Source organism: Orcinus orca, chromosome 2 (assembly GCF_937001465.1).
Source record: "Orcinus orca chromosome 2, mOrcOrc1.1, whole genome shotgun sequence".
Lineage (NCBI taxonomy): Eukaryota > Metazoa > Chordata > Mammalia > Artiodactyla > Delphinidae > Orcinus > Orcinus orca.
Genome location: NC_064560.1, coordinates 14,434,567 through 14,456,457, shown reverse-complemented (window position 1 = coordinate 14,456,457; position 21,891 = coordinate 14,434,567). Strand labels below are relative to the sequence as shown.

The 21,891-nt window shown below is 37.4% G+C and overlaps 2 protein-coding genes across 4 annotated transcripts in view; both read right to left on the bottom strand.

Moving 5' to 3' along the window:
• Positions 1 to 21,891, bottom strand: part of NEBL (nebulette) — a 111,810-nt gene that overhangs the window by 88,311 nt on the left and 1,608 nt on the right. The window contains exons 1-5 of one of the 2 annotated variants that reach the window (XM_049705560.1): positions 20,806 to 20,901; positions 20,641 to 20,712; positions 12,661 to 12,765; positions 10,627 to 10,737; positions 456 to 566 (exon numbers count right to left, since the gene is read on the bottom strand). In XM_049705560.1, the coding sequence (XP_049561517.1) occupies positions 456 to 566; positions 10,627 to 10,737; positions 12,661 to 12,765; positions 20,641 to 20,712; positions 20,806 to 20,886 (480 nt within the window). In that variant the 5' untranslated portion in view covers positions 20,887 to 20,901. Of the gene's footprint in view, positions 1 to 455; positions 567 to 10,626; positions 10,738 to 12,660; positions 12,766 to 20,640; positions 20,713 to 20,805; positions 20,902 to 21,891 lie in introns of those variants that run through there. The other variant, XM_049705559.1, reaches the window with a different exon arrangement.
• The window catches only part of LOC117197037 (LIM zinc-binding domain-containing Nebulette), a 250,838-nt gene continuing 229,418 nt past the window's right edge, over positions 472 to 21,891 (bottom strand). Inside the window, exon 7 of one of the 2 annotated variants that reach the window (XM_049705571.1) lies at positions 472 to 566. The gene's annotated coding sequence lies outside the window, so the exon portion shown is untranslated. Of the gene's footprint in view, positions 567 to 12,660; positions 12,766 to 21,891 lie in introns of those variants that run through there. The other variant, XM_049705569.1, reaches the window with a different exon arrangement.

Genomic DNA, 21,891 nt, shown 5'->3' with positions numbered 1-21,891 from the left:
CTCGACTTCTGCTTCTAAGCCGGCCGTTACACATCTATTGCTTTCCTACTCCTCTTGGGTCTTAAGTGTGACAATCTGCCCCTCACATGAATTCCAAAAGAAACCCCAGTGGGGTACAATCTCACTAGCATCCCAGTTCTTCTGCAATTCTGCACTGTAAACCATGGGAGTAATGCCATCAAGTCACAGAAGTTCTAGGAATTGCTGTTAAAAACCCAATTTCCCAGGTCTGCAAGTGCCTGACATTTTGAAGGCACTCTACAAGGTTCTAACAACAATTGACAGAATAATTCAGATGTGCTTCTGACTGAACACTGGGACATAAAAGTAAAAGAAACTTTGAAGTTCTTTTTGAACAGGAATGTTGTAACATTTAAACTTCAACAACATACCCATCAGCCCTGATGTCAGTTAACTACAATTTTCCAGCAAATCATGAGGAATGGCTTGCTTACGTGACTCTGGTGCTTATTCACCTCCATGGCATGTTTGATCTCAGGCGGTTCCTTCATGTGGGCATAATCTGAGAATCCTTTGGCAGCATCGTGCTTCTGCTTGTAAGCAATCTTAAGAAAAACACAAATAATTGTTACTTTCATTTACAGGTGTATGAAATTTCTTACCTTTTAAATTTCAGTGTTCCGTTAGGATTTCATATAGTTGAATACCACCATTAATGGTCAAATTTGCCTAAGCTTCTATAACAAAATAATATACATAATACTTTAATCTTTGTGCTTCTGTTTAGACTCCTAATTCTAACTCTTTGTCATTTATTTCAAACGTCTTTGTCCACACACTGAAATCCCCACTCGCATTCATCTAGCTTCAATCTCAGCTATGGTTTTGGGAAATCTTCCACATCCAAGAGGTTTTAGGGTCATAAATGTTCAAGGTTTGAAGCTTGGGAAAGCAAATGACAAAACTGGGGAAGTGACTGGATATTTAAAAGTGAATTGTTCATTTTTTAATTGATTGTTATGCTTTTATGGAGGCACAGCTATAATAGAATATAAACCTTATTAAAAGCCCTAAACTTTGGGAGAAAATATAACAAAATTCTCACATATGTCAAGCCTTGTTCTCTGTCAGGGAAATAAGCATCATAGCGATGCCACCCATCACCACCACATTAAATCTGTCCCACACAGGGTTGGAGAGAAGACATGAGAATAATCAGAAGTACTTCAGAAGTAGAACTAACCAACCTCAACAGAGTTAGAAACTGAAGAAGATCCATAAGACAGCAAATTATCCCCTTACTCTCAGTCTAATGCCATATTATCCTATTTATTCCCTTCACAAGTTTAAATTACTCAGTTTAATTTTTGTAAAATTACTTATTTTCTGTCTTCTCGTACTAGAATATAACTGTCTAGTTCAATACCTGCTCAGAACCCAGAATAGTGCCTGACATAAACTGCAATAAATATTTGCTCAGTGAGTGAAGAAATAGGACCCCAGAAAATATCTGAAGAGATTATAGTCGAAAACTTCCCTAACATGGGAAAGGAAATAGCCACCCAAGTCCAGGAAGCACAGCAAGTCCCATACAGGATAAACCCAAGGAGAAACACGCCGAGACACATAGTAATCAAATTGGCAAAAATTAAAGACAAAGAAAAATTATTGAAAGGGAAAAATGACAAATAACATACAAGGGAACTCCCATCAGGTTAACAGCTGATTTCTCAGCAGAAACTCTACAAGCCAGAAGGGAGTGGCGTGATACACTTAGAGTGATGAAGGGGAAGAAACTACAACCAAGATTACTCTATCCGGCAAGGATCTCATTCAGATTCGATGGAGAAATCAAAAGCTTTACAGACAAGCAAAAGCTAAGACAATTCAGCACCACCAAACCAGCTCTACAACAAAGGCTAAAGGAACTTCTCTAAGTGGGAAACACAAGGGAAGAAAAGGACCTACAAAAAAAAACCCAAAACAATTAAGAAAATGGTCATAGGAACATATATATCCATAATTACCTTAAACGTGAATGGACTAAATGCTCCAACCAAAAGACACAAGCTTGCTGAATGGATACAAAAACAAGACCCATATATATGCTGTCTACAAGAGACCCACTTCAGACCTAGGGACACATACAGACTGAAAGTGAGGCGATGGAAAAAGATATTCCATGCAAATGGAAATCAAAAGAAAGCTGGAGTAGCTATACTCATATCAGATAAAATGGACTTTAAAATAAAGAATGTTACAAGAGACAAGGAAGGACACTACATAATGATCAAGGGATCAAACCGAGAATAAGATATAACAATTATAAATATATATGCACCAAACATAGGATCACCTCAATACATAAGGCAACTGCTAACAGCTATAAAAGAGGAAATCGACAGTAACACAATAATAGTGGGGGACTTTAACACCTCACTTACACCAATGGACAGATCATCCAAAATGAAAATAAATAAGGAAACAGAAGCTTTAAATGATACAATAGACCAGATAGATTTAATTGATATTTATAGGACATTCCATCCAAAAACTGCAGATTACACTTTCTTCTCAAGTGCGCATGGAACATTCTCCAGGATAGATCACATCTTGGGTCACAAATCCAGCCTCAGTAAATTTAAGAAAATTGAAATCATATCAAGCATCTTTTCTGACCACAATGCTATGAGATTAGAAATGAATTACAGGGAAAAAAAAGTAAAAAACACAAACACATGGAGGCTAAACAATACATTACTAAATAACCAAGAGATCACTGAAGAAATCAAAGAGGAAATCAAAAAATACCAAGAGACAAATGACAATGAAAACGCGATGATCCAAAACCTATGGGATGCAGTAAAAGCAGTTCTAAGAGGGAAGTTTATAGCTATACAAGCCTACCTCAAGAAACAAGAAAAATCTCAAATAAACAATCTAACCTTACACCTAAAGGAACGAGAGAAAGAAGAACAAACAAAACCCAAAGTTAGCAGAAGGAAAGAAATAATAAAGCTCAGAGCAGAAATAAATAAAATAGAAATAAAGAAAACAATAGCAAAGATCAATAAAACTAAAAGCTGGTTCTTTGAGAAGATAACCAAAATTGATAAACCATTAGCCAGACTCATCAAGAAAAAGAGAGAGAGGACTCAAATCAATAAAATTAGAAATGAAAAAGGAGAAGTTACAACAGACACCGCAGAAATACAAAGCATCCTAAGAGACTACTACAAGCAACTCTATGGCAATAAAATGGACAACCTGGAAGAAATGGACAAATTCTTAGAAAGGTACAACCTTCCAAGACTGAACCAGGAAGAAACAGAAAATATGAACAGACCAATCATAAGTAATGAAATTGAAACTGTGATGAAAAATCTTCCAACAAACAAAAGTCCAGGACCAGATGGCTTTACAGGTGAATTCTATCAAACATTTAGAGAAGAGCTAACACCCATCCTTCTCAAACTCTTCCAAAAAATTGCAGAGGAAGGAATACTCCCAAACTCATTCTATGAGGCCACCATCACCCTGATACCAAAACCAGACAAAGATACTACAAAAAAGAAAATTATAGACTAATATTACTGATGAATATAGATGCAAAAATCCTCAACAAAATACTGGCAAACAGAATCCAACAACACATTAAAAGGATCATACACATGATCACGTGGGACTTACCCCAGGGATGCAAGGATTCTTCAATATACGTAAATCAATCAATGTCATACACCATACTGACAAATTGAAGAATAAAAACCATATGATCATCTCAATAGATGCAGAAAAAGCTTTTGACAGAATTCAACACCATTTATGATAAAAACTCTCCAGAAAGTGGGCATAGAGGGAACCTACCTCAACATAATAAAGGCCATATATGACAAACCCACAGTAAACATCATTCTCAATGGTGAAAAGCTGAAAGCATTTCCTCTAAGATCAGGAACAAGACAAGGATGCCCACTCTCACCACTATTATTCAACATAGTTTTGGAAGTCCTAGCCAGGGCAATCAGAGAAGAAAAAGAAATGAAAAGAATCCAAACTGGAAAAGAAGAAGTAAAACTGTCACTGTTTGCAGATGACATGATACTATACATAGAGAATCCTAAAAATGCCACCAGAAAACTACTAGAGCTAATCAATGAATTTGGTAAAGTTGCAGGATACAAAATTAATTCACAGAAATCTATTGCATTCCTATACACTAATGATGAAAAATCTGAAAGAGAAATTAAAGAAACACTCCCATTTACCATTGCAACAAAAAGAATAAAACACCTAGGAATAAACCTACCTAGGGAGAAAAAAGACCTGTATGCAGAAAACTATAAGACACTGATGAAAGAAATTAAAGATGATACCAACAGCTGGAGAGATATACCATGTTCTTGGATTGGAAGAATCAATACTGTGAAAATGACTATACTACCCAAAGCAATCTACAGATTCAATGCAATCCCTATCAAATTACCAATGGCATTTTTTACAGAACTAGAACAAATCATCTTAAAATTTGTATGGAGACAAAAAACACCCCGAATAGCCAAAACAGTCTTGAGGGAAAAAAAAACGGAGCTGGAGGAATCAGACTCTCTGACTTCAGACTACACTACAAAGCTACAGTAATCAAGACAATATGGTACTGGCACAAAAACAGAAACATAGATCAATGGAACAAGATAGAAAGCCCAGAGATAAACCCATGCACCTATGGTCAACTAATCTATTACAAAGGAGACAAGGATATACAATGGAGAACAGACAGTCTCTTCAATAAGTGGTGCTGGGAAAACTGGACAGCTACACGTAAAAGAATGAAATTAGAACACTCCCTAACACCAAACACAAAAATAAATTCGAAATGGATTAGAGACCTAAATGTAAGACTGGACACTATAAAACTCTTAGAGGAAAACATAGGAAGAACACTCTTTGACATAAATCACAGCAAGATCTTTTTTGATCCACCTCCTAGAGTCATGGAAATAAAAACAAAAATAAACAAATGGGACCTAATGAAACTTAAAAGCTTTTGCACAGCAAAGGAACCCACAGACAAGATGAAAAGACAACCCTCAGAATGGGAGAAAACATTTGCAAACAAATCAACGGACAAAAGATTAATCTCCAAAATATATAAACAGCTCATGCAGCTCAATATTAAAGAAACAAACAACCCAATCCAAAAATGGGCAGAAGACCTAAATAGACATTTTTCCAAAGAAGACATACAGATGGCCAAGAAGCACGTGAAAAGCTGCTCAACATCACTAATTATTAGAGAAATGCAAATCAAAACCTCAATGAGGTACCACCTCACACCAGTTAGAATGGGCATCATCAGAAAATCTACAAACATCAAATGCTGGAGAGGGTGTGGAGAAAAGGGAACTCTCTGGCACTGTTGGTGGGGATGTAAATTGATACAGCCACTATGGAGAACAGTACGGAGGTTCCTTAAAAAACTAAAAATAGAATTACCATATGACCCAGCAGTCCCACTACTGGGCATATACCCAGAGAAAACCATAATTCAAAAAGACACATGCACCCCAATGTTCATTGCAGCACTATTTACAATAGCCAGGTCATGGAAGCAACTAAATGCCCATCGACAGATGAATGCATGAAGAAGATGTGGTACATATATACAATGGAATATTACTCAGCCATAAAAAGGAACGATATTGGGTCATTTGTTGAGACGTGGATGGATCTAGAGACTGTCATACAGAGTGAAGTAAGTCAGAAAGAGAAAAACAAATATTGTATATTAACGCATGTATGTGGAACCTAGAAAAATAGTACAGATAAACCTCTTTGCAGGGTAGAAGTTGAGACACAGATGTAGAGAACAAACGTATGGACACCAAGGGGGGAAAGCCGCGGGGGGGGGGATGGTGGTGTGATGAATTGGGCGATTGGGATTGACATGTATACACTGATGTGTATAAAATCGATGACTAATAAGAACATACTGTATAAAAAAGTAAATTAAAAAAACAAGACTAAACGGATGAGAATAAAACAAGAATAAATTAATGAATTATTTTAAAATTAATTTAAAATATATATGTTAAAAGTTTAATAATAAGATACTAAATGGAATTGGAATTACTTGGCACAGAATAAAGGTAACTTAAAAAAGAACAGTGGTCACCAAGAACAAAACAAGATCTAATTTTTATTGAAAGAATACAGTTACACTTAAGGGAAAACTTTTTACCAACATGAGCTCCTTGAAAGCTGTGTCCGTATCTTACATATCTTTTAATATCCTGTGCCAGTCATACTGAATGACACAGAACAGAAATGCAATAAATGTTTAGTGAATGAATGAATAAATGAGTTTATTAAACATTCTCATGAGCTTAAACTCCTCGTAGGCTTTAATAAGTAGAATTAACCACCCACTTAACTTAGATAATATACTTGTCTAAAGGATTAAAGTGATAATTACAAAAATAATTTTTTTAAGTAAAAGCATCCAATCCTACCAAAAAAAAGGGAACGTCATCTAGCACAAATATCAATGTTCAAATCCCTTCTCTAGCTTCCCCCACCGAGCTTTTCTTGAAAACTTCCAGTGAAAGAGAACTCAACCTGGGTATCACAGTCTCTAAATTTTGAAGATGCTGATACAAAGTTCCTCCTTTAATGAAACTCAAGTCTATCTCCCAGGAGCTGCATCCATTTGGCCATAAGGGAAGAATCTGGTTCACAGGACAGAACTCCAAACGTGGGAACACAGCTGTCAGTGGCTTCCATTCCCTGGACCTGTCTGCGTAGATTAAGGTACTGAACCCCTGTACACTCTAAACGCTCTCTGAAGTACAATTCCAACTTTTCCACCTCTTCCTTAAGGTGTCCACAATATCCCAGATATGGCCTGACCTATCCTAATTAGAACCGTTCAGTTTAATCTAGGTTATCATCTCAAATGTGCTATATGCTATTAACACATCCATGGATCACACAATTTTCCTTTTGATTACTGTGTTGAGATTTCTGTCAGCTAATGCCCCTAAGTCTTGTTCACTCCTGCTCAGCCCTGTTCCCACATCTGGTTGAGTATTAGGCCTCGCATACAGCACCTCACATCATTCCAGGGATAATTCATCTTGCTAGAGTCTGTCCGCTGATTTAATCCATCAGGTTATCTAATTCTGATGAACTTATCGTTTACATTTTCACCAATTAATTATGTTAAACAGGATACCCATTAAGAACCTCCATTCAGACTGAGAAAGTCCATTATCTCAGTTTCATTACATTATATATTATAACTTGTGGGAAGGAAGGAGGAGTTTAGTGAGTGGCCAAGTCTCTTAAGCCAAGAAACAACTTCTATGAGATCTGTTATAAGGAAAAAAAAGCTAGCATATGCCTGTCTCCTTTCTGCTGGATGCCTGGTTGATTTGGCGTTTTTGACTATGATACTTGTGAACTTATAACCAATGCAGCTGATCATTTTGTGGGTTATCATAGAAGCGGTGAGTCATCAAGCACAATTTTAAAAAGCACTCTTTCTTAAAAAGGCTATGTAATTTTCTACTTGCAGCATTAAAATAGTCATTTCATTTATAGCTGCTGCTAAGCACCACTTTAGAATTAAGATTACATCAAATTGGAGGCAGCTGAACTTTATCATATTAATTTTCGCCCTTAAAATAGCTAATGGAAAATTATGTCACACTAATAAATTTTCTGATAAATTTGATTTCTTAGGATTTGTCATTAATGTGTGGCACTTCCCTAGATTAATACTGTTTTCTTCCAACCTTGTGAATTAAGGTTGCTACGGCACTAGATGCCTAACTAGTGGAAGATACTTGCAGTAGTCTTATATAAATTATACGTAAATATGTTTACGCAAATAATACACACATTTATGTTATATATTCCATCTTATATGTTTATATCTCTATATACATATATTTCTGATTTACAGTATATTTCATAACTACTATATAGGTAAATGTACTTTTAATCCCATAACACAGGCAGCCCTGAAGCTCCTGAAACAGGACCTTGTGGCCACTGTAGATAAAAACATAAGCTCTCATAAATCTCCTCAGGTCGGACGCCTGAGTAGCCTATATCACTTCTGTGATAAGGGATTATTTAGTCTCTGCTTGAGACAGCTCTGGTGAGAAGGGTCACAGCACTTCATGGCACAGCCCATCCATTTCCAGAAGATTTCTTTGTGATCTTTGCCTGTAAAAGTTTTAATGAGAGTTATCTAACAAAATGGCTTCCTAAAATCTCCACATCTGTCTCTCTCTCTTTTTTGTAAGGCGTTTCTTCCTATCAGCCATTTTCTACAAGGAGTATTAACCTAGCTAACTTCACCTCATCACTCTAGTTTGGATGTAAGCATCTGAGAATGTTTGCAAATTGATTTTAAGATAATATTTTGTTCCAATGTCAAAAGTTGAGGATACTTTTCAATAGAAGTTGGAACACAGTTAAATTTTAGTATTTGCCTAATACTAATACTCTAATTCAGGTTGGCACAAATCTGATACTATTTGGACACAGTAAAAGGTTAGTTCTATAATTATCACAGACACTATCAAATAGTTCTACTTTCTTGCCTGTCTTATTAGGCAATTGAGAATTGAAATTTTAACAATAATAAAATAGATTTATGTAAATCTAAAGAAATGTTATTACAATTACATAAATCTTTGAAATAGATACCTTCTTTGGAATCCAGGTTTTTCCTTTCTAACAAGTTCAGTGACTATAACACTGGGCAGTGATGTTCCTTGAGAGCACACATAAGGGTGCATATTCTAATGTAAGTGATAACCTATTCTGGAAAAAAAGAGATAGATTCGAAAATGTACAGTATGGATTATTTTGTATGTTAAGTTCTATGTGCACATATTTGTGTACTATAGATGTGTTTATGCCATAAAAATTTGAGAAAAGCCGTGCCCTTCCAAAGCAATTAGGATGTAAATACCTGAAAATCTTACCTTCCCAAGTATAAAAACAAGAAAAGATTGTTTCTTTTCTTTATCGCATAATTGTTGCTTATTATTATTATTATTGCATAAATGTTGTCAAATATCAAGTGTTGTAATTTCTTGCTTTATAAAGTAGTCCGTGTGATCAGCAAGTGGCTGGGTTACCAGGTGTTGGCAGGAAAAAAGGGGGCATATTAGTCATGGTCAGCCATGCAGAACCCTGGCATATATTTTTAGCTTCATGTGCAGAGCTGAGATTAGCTTACTGCCAAGCTGGGTACATAGTGGACATTTAAGTTTGTGATAATGAAGTACTTAAAGATATTCTGCAAAGGATAACAATACTTGGTATTGTTCAAGAGTAATTTATTTTCAGACTATTTTAAAATTATCTAGGTATCCTCTACTTAAAAGTAAAAAGATTCTGAAAAAAGAAGTAACTTGTTTAATAAGAAAAAGAGGGATAGAAATAGTAAAAAGCGGTGGTAAGGGGTATAGTTAAGAACCCAGACTCTGGAGCCAATCTATCCATGTTCATGTGCTGGCTCTGCCATGTATTAGCTGTGCAACCTTGGGCAAGTTACCTAACCTCTCTGTGCTTCAGTTTCTACATCTTCAAAATGAGGATATCTCATGCAGTTGTGAGGATTAAATGATATAAATATATGTGAAATGCATAGAACACTACCTGACACATAGTAAGCATTTCTTTGTATTTATTATTACTAACCAAAAATGTAGCATGAAAAACATAAACTATGTAAAAGGAAACATCCCCTTAGAAAGGAAATCAATAAATTGAACAAAAATCCATTTTACAAGTGTTTACTGAATCCTCCCTGTGTTCCAGGGACTGTTCTAAGCACAGAGGTGGAGCAGGGAACAAGACAGATAAGGTCCCTGCTCTCTTAGGGATTAATAAAGTAACCAAAAAAAAAAAAAAAAAAATCAGCTCGTGCTATGAAGAAAACAAAGCAATAATAGGAGTGAGAAAGAGGCGAAATATTCTGCTTTGAAATTCTGTTTTAAGAAACACAATAGATTAAATGCATTAAGGCTTCCTTCTGTGTTGATGTACTATAAAAAGAAAATTATGTGGATTCAAAATGAGTTTACATGATGACAGTTCTTAAGTTCATCTGCAACTTGCAATCACTAAAATGGCCATTTCCGCCTGGTGGAGGCTCTTTGTTGGTAGCCTGAGATATGCTACCAAGTGAAAAACACCATCCATGGAAAAGAAATTCAGGAACCACTTGTCTAATTGATGGAGCACAGATCTGTGGATCCTGAATTTAACCGTTAATTTTTTATGCAACTTTTAATAAGCTACTGGAATGTTCTCCCCTTAAAGATCATAGTTAAATTAAAGACTAGTTTAATATTTGCTATAAGATTGTAATCTAAGTAAACTGTCTAAATAAGATTAGAATTTGCTCTATTAGTAGTGGTGAATGGAACTAGGAAAAACAGCGTCATGTAACTGACATACTGGCAGGTCCTTGTCATTATCTGATTCCACCGGCGACAGCTGACAGCACATGGATCAGTCGCTTCCAACTTTTCACTCCGTATTTAATATCTAAGACAAACAACTCTTTTTAAAATGCTAAACAATTTGTACTAGGTATATGTTTGGTCTACACAATTATATAATAATTCAGGAGAACCACACCTCACTCTGTAGCTGTGTAACTTCTCTTGCAAAGACACTGTCAATTGTGGCTGGCATCTGCTTATAAAGAGAATTGGAAAGGTCCGCCTTAATGGTGCCTTTGTATTTTGCCTGGGCGGGGAGAAAGAAAAGGGAAAAAATATTTCTTAGCTTTTTTTATTGTGAATATTGAAAAAGAATAAAAAAGTACTTTCTTCAGAAACACAATCAGTTAAAAAATATAAAGTCCATTTTAATCGTAGATACTGAACCCGATGAACATACTTGAAGAAAGAAAAAGAAATCCAGTTTATCATGGTAAAACCTTTAAATGAAACATGCAAGAAAATAACGACTGGGAGAGGGGGGTTGAACGATGGGGGAAATGGGTGAAAGGAGTTAAGAGGTACAAAGTTCCAGTCATAAAATAAATACATGGGGACATAAGGTCCAGCAAGGTGACTATAGTTAATAACAATGTACTGCACATTTGAAAGTTGCTAGGAGAGTAGATCTTAAAAGTTCTCATCACAAGGGAAAAAAAAGAAATAAGATGTGTGACTCTGTGTGGTGACAGGTGGTAACTAGGCAATCGTGGTTATCCTTTCACAAGGCATACAAGTATCGAATCATGTACACTGTGCACCTGAAACTAATAAAATGTTAAATGTCAATTATACCTCAAATTAAAAACCTTAAATCAATTTGGTAAAAAGTAATAATGACTATTTTTCTGTTTAAACCCATGCACACTTCTCAAAGTAAATCTATTTGCGTGTATTGACAATTTCATGTTTGATCAGCAAAGAAACATGAGAACAATGAGACATTTAAATTGTTCCAGAAAACACAAGTCATTAGAATTTACAGTCTAGAACCTGAATGCAAAGGACAACATTCCTTTATTCAAGTCCTCTTAACTCCTTCCACCACAATGGCGGGGTGCAGGGGGTGCTTTTTTGCTGTTTGTGCACCTTCCCACATGCAATCTGCACTGTCTGTAAGTGATCTCAACCGTTACTCATAAAGAGAGACACTCATTCACTATTTACTCTTGGGAACATTAAGTTCAAAGGAACATAACAGATTGCCCTTTTCCTTTTCTCTGTGCAGGAGAACTAATAGCTGACACAAATAAACAAAACCGTGGTTTTCCCCACTCTGTCCACAGGTCCCTGCTGTTACTCCCACTTGGAGCTAGATTTGAGTGCTGATTTATTGAGCATATAGCCTGCGTAAGCCTTGCGTTCCCATAACTCTTTGGATTTGGGTACTTAAAATTTACCAATTTTCTTCAAAATGTTTTCACGTTGACAGAAATAATCCCGAGGATATCATATTGATCTTTTTCCAACATAACTTACGAAACACTAGAGGTCAGTCATTTACAACACTATCTAATCATCTCCCTTTCAAGTTTATCTCTTTGAAATGATATATTCACAGAAACCAGCAGTGCCTCATCACAGAAATTACCGTTAACACTGTGCTTTATAAGACAACATAAGTTGCAGTTCTAAATGCTCTCAGAAAAAGACTCTATGTTATTTCAGCTGGAAAATGAATGTAGTGTATTTCTCACTCTATGGTTTCATAACAGGTATCTCTGTTGAACTGATCCTACTAAAAAATAGTTCAAACTGATTTAAAGTTACTTACCAAAGATACCACATTTTATGGAATCTGCTGGTTTCACTTATTTTCAAAATTATATTGAATCATTTATATCTAATAAGTCTGTTAAGAAATAAAATAATGGAACTTGCCAATACTTTCTATTGAATAAAAATATCCCTTTTTAAGAGTAATTTTATATAAATAAGAAAGGGTTAGAGTCAAAATAGGCATATAATAAAATACATCAACCATAAATAATAAAACTTATCAGTTTACATGAGTTAATTGACATAGTGCACAGAATTATGTAATATACAGATATCACCAACATTCAGTGGTGTTATCAAAAATATTATTGTCTAACTTTCATGCACAGGCTTTTACTTACATAAATAGAAAAAGAAAATGAAAGCCATTTTGCACGTTTTGATACCTTACCTCAGAAATGAAAGCGCCAATACGTTTTACATGTTTTAGCATAGGCGTGTCAGTCACAAATGTACACTTGTCTTTAGACTTTTTATACTCTTCTTTATAATGGATCTAAAAGAATATTTTATATAAGGAGAGAAAGAAAAACAATTTTAATGCTCCTTTTTTGAACAGAAGAATTAACTTGAGAAAATCTGTTTTCTGAAGTAAATACTCCAATGTGGAAGGATGCTCAAAACAGGCCAAATCAAATAAACTGATATCCAGCCCAGAACAGCAAAGGTGATGAGGCAAAGGCGGGAAAAGGCTGCTCTTTACATAAGCCAGGGTCTAGTTATCATCAAGGATCATGTGCAATGGCTAATGAGAACCTACCGTATAGCACAGGGAACTCTACTCAATGCTGTGGTGACCTAAATGGGAAGGAAATCCAAGAAAGAGGGGATATATGTATATGTACAACTGAGACACTTTGCTGTACAGCAGAAACTAACACAACATTGTAAAGCAGCTATACTCCAATAAAAATTAATAAAAAAATAAAGTTAAAAAAAAACAACCAGGGGCTTCCCCGGTGGCGCAGTGGTTGGGAGTCCACCTGCCGATGCAGGGGACACGGGTTCGTGCCCCGGTCCGGGAAGATCCCACATGCCACAGAGCGGCTGGGCCCGTGAGCCATGGCCGCTGAGCCTGCGCGTCCAGAGCCTGTGCTCCACAACGGGAGAGGCCACAGCAGTGAGAGGCCCGCGTACCGCAAAAAACAAACAAAAAACAAAAAAACCCAACCAAACAAACAAACCAAAACAAGGATCATGTGTATTGGACCCACAGTAACTGTGGGTCCTGTTTGCCCAGCTTGTTCAGCATGATTATTAAACATTCTCCATTTCACTCATACAACTGTCCTGGTTTATTGTTACTTTTAAGCCACAGACCCTAACAGGTAAGCCTACGGTCAAACAGAAACATAGCTGCCTACCTCTAGGTTTAAAACAGGCGTCACCAGGACAGATGTAACCAATTGAGAAGAGGCAGAAATTAAACAAATGGAGAATACTTCTAGCATCATTAGCTAGACATGCTGGCTTAGAGGAAGAGGCCTAAATTGTGGCCACAATGGGCTTCCTGTTACTAATTATGCTCAAATCAAACTTACCCAATTTATGAGCACCCACAGGCCTCCCCAACCTCCTCCCCACCCCCAAGCATAGAACCCACCCAGAAAGCCTGCCACCTGGTGGAGATCACTGCAGAATGCCCCCTGTGGCAGGCAGAGGAGCAGGACAAAGCCCAGAGAGGCTTAGCTGGGCAACGCTCATTGCTTCTCTCCAACTCGCTAGTGAAAGGAGTCACTCCTTTCCCCCCCGGGGAGAGGCCAGAATTAATCTGGGGGAAGATCCCACACGGACACATGAACCAAAAAGAGGGACCTAAGATAATCCCCCTGTCACACTAACAGCCATCCAATCTAAAAACTGACCAGGCAAAACTTACGACTAGTTGAGAGGATGAAGGTAAGTTGCTAAAAGTTGTATCACCCTGTAATAAAGTCATGTTTATCTACCCAAGACTATAAATACTTAGGCCAAAAAAAATGTCTTAGTTCAGATGATAAATTACATGGTCTCCCGGGACTTCCCTGGTGGTCCAGTGGTTAAGAACCTGCCTTCCAATGCAGGGGACGTGGGTTCGATCACTGGTAGGGAAACTAAGATCCCACATGCCTCGGGACAACTAAGCCCACAGGCTGCAACTACTGAGCCCGCAACGAAGAGTCCGTGCGCTGCAGTGAAGGCCCAGCGCAGCCAAAAAAATAAATAAATAAAAATAAATAAAATAAAAATTAAATTAAAAAATAAAATATAAAAATTTTTTTAAAAAATTACATGGTCTCCCTAATTACAGCCTAAAAGTGAAGTTTAATTGTATACACTACCTGGTTCTTAAAGATCATGACTAATACTGATGTTACACTTTAACATGACATAGAGATTTTACCATATTCAAACCTGATTTGAGGGGCATTATTTGACCTGAGGTATAACCAGACACGAACATACTAAGTAACATTCTTTTAAAATGCAGTATCTCACGGCTATGACTCAGATATTAGATGCTGACCACATTAAACATTTGCTTTATTCATGAAATCAACATTAGAACATATTTATCTTATCTGAGCACTAAATTGCTTTTTTTTTCTTCTCAGAGATTAGCCATAATTTTAGGTCTCTGCAAATCACCCTCCTCAGTCACTAGTAATTAAACCGTTAATGGCAGTATGATAAATAGTAGGCTATTTTGATCATAAGGAGGAAAAAAAAAAGGTATCTCCGTTATATAATTAAGTGTGAGAGAACATAAGCTATCATTAGGCTTAAGTCTGGCTCATTATTTTTATCTTTCGCCACCATCTCTTCCCTCGCAGCGCAGAGGTATGTGCTATGGCTACAGGCCCCTTGATAAGCTCTGACCTGAGCAGAATGTTCAGGACAGGCGCTCGGGATAAGGGTGAAGTATTTACTTCCTTTACTATGCAGGCAAATAGTTCAGTCTTAAGTGTGCTCTCCATTCCTTTCTCTGGTTTTTATTTAAAAGATACACACACACGTATTATATGCTTATTGTCACTCGCATTTCTAATGAAATTTACAATATGAGTGACAACAAGCAAATGATCTTAAATTTTTATATAAAGAATACTACATATTAGTAGCCTTCCTATACCAGGAGAATAGGAAAAAATGGATGAAAGGGTACTGCATCGATGACTGATACTAAATCTCAGGTAAAATAAAAATCACTGAGTAGACAGTCAATTCCTAATACAACCATGGTCCCACCTATTGGATAGATTGCATATCCAATCCCTTTCTTTGCTAACAATAGAACTCAAATGTATTTATGAAAGTAGACATGCAACTACCCCAGCCCCAGAGGACAAACTGCTCTGAACTAGGTATGGTTTTCTCATTCCCCTTGGCCAGTGATTGGCCGGGGAGGACAAGTGCCTAGCTCTGGCCATGAGACATTCTTGGAAGACTTCCCAGCATCATTACTGGTGTAGCTGGTATAAAGGGAGAGACTTGCTGACATGGCCCTTTGACCCCTGGCTCTTCCGCCTTTTGTCTTCCCCAACCACAGGGAAACAGCCGCAATGATGCCATCATAAGACAATAAGCCATCATACCAATGATGGCAGAGCAGAAGGAAAGGCACCTGAGAGACTGATAACATCCACTGCACCAAGACTGAAGCCCCTACCTCCAGGATTCATATGTGAAAAAAATAGACATCTGTTAAGCCTCTGTGCTAGGATCTTCCTGTTACATGCAGCCATCTGCACTCACAACCAACACACAATCCAAAGTTGATGACTTAATTTAAGATCAATAAGATGCCCTAAATATTTACTTTCTGCTTTAACCTCACCCATTAATCCCACCATGTCTCAACTACAGTTAGAGTTAAATTAGTTGAGTGAGCTTCCTCCTCTGAGCCTAGTTTCTTTTACTTACTATGAGATCAGCTAATGGCTGACAGTAGATGACAGATGTAGAAATGTTAGAGGACATTTCCTTTTAGAAGCATTCTTAACCAAAAGGAGCTAGGAAGGCTTTTCACAAATGGAGCCACGCTGGCTAAATGCAGTGAACCCCAGAAGACAGAACTGTGGCTCCTGCCCTGTGTGTTAACTGGGGCGCTCGGAGGCAAGGCTGCTCTCTCAGGTTTCCTAACACCATCGGAGCTTTCTCTGGAGGGGTAATCACGGAATTCCATGTTCTCAGCACTGGAAGGGTTTACCCACAACAAACAATGTTCACTTGCCTGGAAAATGTTCTTTCTGCTGCCACGCAAACGAACACCCTAAAAAAGGTCTGAATCAAAACACTGAATCAGAGACTTCATGCAGATGTGGACTGATTTTCTCTGCATAGACTCTTTATCCTAATTTACAAGAAACATATAAAGGGTCCCTTTTAACCCGCTGTTTTTTATGACCACCCTACAAAAGGCTCCCAGATCCGTGATTCTGACTGTTTAATATAGTCAGTAGGTTTGATGTATTCAAAGAACTGATTAGATAGCTGAGTAACAGGACAAAATAACAGAGAAAGGATATCTGGGGAAATAAAAAGCATTACACGGTTAACAGAAAAATAAAAAAGGCTGCCTCGGAGGACCAGGGGTCTTTCAAGACTGGGAAGTGAGTTATGCAGAGGGAACCCCACAACATGGGCAGAGCATGTGCAAAGCGGAAACTAGGTGAGGCCCAAAGAATTTGTTTTGAAAAATTCCTCATACTGATCCCCAAAATGAAGCCACCTGATCTGAAACACAGACATTTCTTTCTGTGGAGAATTCTAAACAGTGCAGCCCTCCCAGGACTTACCGCCAGGCCATTCTTATTTAACATTTTAATAAATTATCTGGCAGGGGCATGATACAGCGGAGTCTGCAGGTCTGCTGATGACCCCACGCTCTCATGGAGAGGGAAATGGTAAACTGAAAGAGATGAACTGCGGAAGCTCTCAAAGGGCCCTGCGAGAGGGCGGAAAACTACAGATTACATCACTAGCAAGGGACAAATCATTCAAACTATTAAAAGAGGATGGGCCCTACGTGATCAGCTGCAAGTCAAAAACTAGGACTGAAAATGGCTGAGGATCATGCCCTTACTGAGGTTGATCTGACAGCTTCCTGCAGCCCTAAGTCCAAGAAACACTAAATATCATCACACAGGGCGCAGAAACATCATCCTTCCCCACTCATAATCACAGCCACCCACATCTGGACTTCTGTGCACAGTTCTGGTTATTATATCCCGATAAAGACACACGAAAGCTAAAAGAGGTCCAAAGAGGGATGATTAGAATGATAATGAAGGGGATGTAGAGAGACTGCTCCATGAAGAGAAACCCGTAAAACTACCCTCCTCATTTGAAAAATGGAGCAGAGTAGCGGGTGGCTACCAGCCAGGCCAGATCTAAACCTGGATCTTGTCCCCACCCCTGAGTAGCCAGGTGGCCGTAGACAAGCTACTCAACGTTGGGTTTCACCACCTCTGAACTGAGGCTCATAGGACCTAGGGCACTAGCTTGCTGTGGCCTGAAATACAATATTGCACGTGGAGTGCCTGGCACACAGCAGCAGAGAAAGGACATCGTGGTGGCCAAGGCTTGGGAATCAGACAGACCTTGTTCCAAATTCCAGGTCAGTGGCTCACTAGCTGTGTGATTTGATCAAGAAAATGTGAGTCTGCTTCTTAAAGCTTCAAGATGTAGGACTCTACAAAGCAGGCCAACAAAACACCAAATTCACTCGGTGACAGGCTGGGAACAGATTGCCTTCAAACAAACAAACAGGCCCAGGTAAACACATGGATTCCCCCCCTGGGATATAAAGGATTATAAAACAAAACTAAAGTCCTCGAAGCTTTGTCTTTAAGATTGAGACCTGGGCAAAGACTGGTGGACTAAATTAAATGTGAACACGAACAGATGGGCACTATCAGAGACATAATAAAGTCTTGACTGGAACTCCAATCTAACTCAATTCGTCCTTTTTTATATTTGTTTTCAGCTCCGTATTGATGCAATTTCAAATATACATTTTAGACAACCATCTAGACATGCAGACAACACAACAGAGAAAAGAACTTCAAATCTAAGTTCATCGGCTCCATATAAAAACATGGATGACACCAAGAGTGAATAAGCAAGTTATTACTTGATAATATTATTTAACCACACTTCTAAAAAAACCAGAAATTTGATTTAGTCCAATATCTGAAGCCCTTCCAGAAAGGGTAAATTAAAATCTAATTTTCAAATGACTGTACAAACTCTTCATTTTTTTAGAAACAAAGTCATTGTTCAGACTGTTCATTGGGAGATATAAAAATTCCAAAAATTAAACCAGTATCTTCATAAGTATGGAATTCTCTTTGGAAATAAAATGTAAACATGCACACAGATATAAACGAGACCACAGCAATATGATCTAAATATTTAAGTAGTACAGGCATTCTGCCTTGCAATATAAACCTATACTAAACAGAAATTACTCCCACGCATTTGATGTCACCTGCATGAGAGTGGAATAACGTGGCTTTCGCTTTGGCAAAACGGTAAAGGCCATCGCCCCTCCCCACAAGACTGAAGTCACTGAGAGATGCTCTTATCCAAAACAACTCCAACAAAATCACCTACTAACTAAAGTTGCCACTTTAGTTTAATGGTTTATATAATTTAGCTCAGCCACAAATACACTTCAAACAAAACATAACAACACCAGAAGAGGTACTATCTCCAGAGTTATGGAACTTAAGGTTTTAAATGGTCGCATTACTATCACTAATATTTGTGTAATACATAATGATAAAGCTAAGGTAAACTGCATGAAAGCTACAGTGAGAGAGAACATGGCAAACTGGCTAAGAGAGAGGACTTTGTGTTCAGGTTCTACTCCCCACTGCTTAACTGTGTGACCCAAGGAGGTTACTTAACCTCTCTGAGCCTTCTCTTCTTCACCTCTAAAATGGGAAAACAAGAGAATCTATCTCACAAGTTGCAATGCCTGGCACATAGTACTCAATAAATCTTAACTGTTGCTGATATTATTATCGTTGTTGTCATTATCATTTCATTATTATTAGAGTTTACAAAGAACTTTTACATACATTAGCTTGTGACTATTATTAAGCAATGGCACAAAGAAATACTCAATTTAAAATTTGGTTACGTTGCATGTCAAGTATACAGGAAGGGGTCTGATTCCCACCATCCTCTGGCTCTTTCTGACTAACCAGAAGGGAACACAGTATCATATATAAAATGTGATTGGACAGATACAAAATTAATTTACAGAGGCAGTAGTTAATAACAGCTAGCATCTCGTGAGTACTCACAATGTTCCAGACAATTTACTAAACACTTCAGATGTGTTACGATTTCTTAATCTTACTATTAGAAATGCTGCCCTTGAGGAACTGAGCCCAGCCAGCCTGCCCAGAGTTACTGTGAAACTGACTCAGGCAGGTTGACTTTGGAGAACAGACCGGCACATGACCGTAAGGCCCAGGATTGACTTCCTCCACAAACAAATGTTTGTAAAATATTCTGATCACTTTGCTTAACAACAACAGAAACAACCAGTTCTCTGCTCCCCTCTCTAAATAAGACAGGCACCCGTTCACGCTTCACGAGCCATCTTTCCTGTGGACCAGCGACTTTCCTACAACTGTTCCAATGAGGATCATCTAAGCTCTCATCCCGAGTGAAGAACACATTTCCCTGTGCTTCTGTAATTCTAGTTTACATATTTACTATAGATAGACAGGTAGACAGATAGATATAGAGGTATATACATATGAATTAATTCCATAATTCTAGGATTCCCTTGAACTATAACATAAACCGATCCCAGTTAACGAAAAAAGTCACAACAAAAATGCTCCTTTCACTAATATCCATCATCATCATATAGTTCAGGGCTCTCAACACACAGTTCAGTAATCCGTGAATCCTAAATTGTTAATAAGTGTTACATGCAGGTATATGCATGATTCTGGTTTGGAAAACTACTGAATTCATCAGATTCCAAAAAAGTTCCCCAAAATGCTAAAAATCATTCATTTAGATAGAGATCCTCTCAAAACAAATTACATCATTATACAAATTGTAAAAAAGCTTTGGGTTCCCAATGGAGTATGTTCTGAAATTCGATGCTTTATGATTTCATGACAGAGTGACACTGAAATTCAAGAAGGGACAAGATTCTGGCTTAACAACACGGAGACCTGTCCCCACAGAAATTCTCTGTCTGGGAGACCTTGGGAAAATCACCTAAAATATCCATGATCTGGAAAATCACAATGTTTTAAATAAATGATTTCAAGGTTTTCCCCTCAGCTCTCTGATTCTATGACATAATAGTGCCACACGTGCAATGCAAAATCAGGCAAAAATCACTTAAGCCACTTACATCACTAATGAGTTCGGTGCATTTTCTGGCCAATTCCATGCTCAGGTCTTCAATAACAGGCTTAAAGAACACCTGTCCAGAAAAAAAAAAAAAAAAAGGGAACATTTTTCTAATCATCGACCTCGAGGAACAAATACCGTTCTTCAGCAATGCCTTCTCACCCACCTTGTCTTCTTCATTTTCTTCTTCCCCTGTTTTTTCTTCTTCAGTTTCATCTTTCACATCCTCAAATACAGGGACCCTCATTTCTACTCTTTCTATATGTGTGTGTGTGTGTGTGTGTGTGTGTGTGTGTATATATATATATATTTTTTTTTAATTCACTAGTGCAGCACCTTTTTCTATACTACGGCACCTTGAGGTCTTGGCGTTTCTGTGTTCTGGCAAAAATGACCGTGCCCAGGCCTCCTCCCTATTTAGCTCACACTTCATCCTCCTTATCACAGCGGGTGTGAGTGGATGGAGCAGCGTCACTGAGGTCGGCCAGAGCGAGCCTCATAAGCGGAAATACTATTTTAACAGGCAAAATTCAATTTTGAGAACGTTTAAAGTCAACATTCTCTAAACTGGTTAAGAAATCCAAAAGAGACAACTTATTAATATTTCATGAATTCAATTCATTCATAAAATCGTTTGAAAAAGACTTAAAGATTCTGGGTGAACCACTCAGCTGTAACACTCAAGATAGCAGAGTGCAAAGCCTATTATCTCAAAGATTCCTCAACTCCATCTAAATAAAGCTTTCACTGGAATGTCAGACATATCCCAGATTTGGTATGGTGAATCTGGATCATTCAAACTCATTTCATTAACCTAAATTAAATTTTTTATGAGACATACATGTACTTCTCCAGTCTAAAAAAAAATACTTTACATTAACTGATTAAAGGCTAGTAATTTATTATGAAAAACCTTTTGAACCACTTCAAAGAATCTATTCTGAGTTAATTATGACTGTTAATCTTATATTGCTATTGTATTATTTTAATTGTAAACATCATTAAACATGAGAAGCTGCAGTTAACATAAGCTGATATATCATTTAAGAATTCTAGAAACATTGTTTCAAAAAATAATAATTACCCTTTTTCAATTCTGCCCACTGTGTCAATTTTTACAAATCCACTAGTTACTTGTATATTTCACAATGTGTAATACATGCTTGGAAATGTTTGGAAAAATAAACTATAACAATATTTATAATGTGGTATATGTTATATAATTTAAAATATATTTCTCAAAACTAATCCT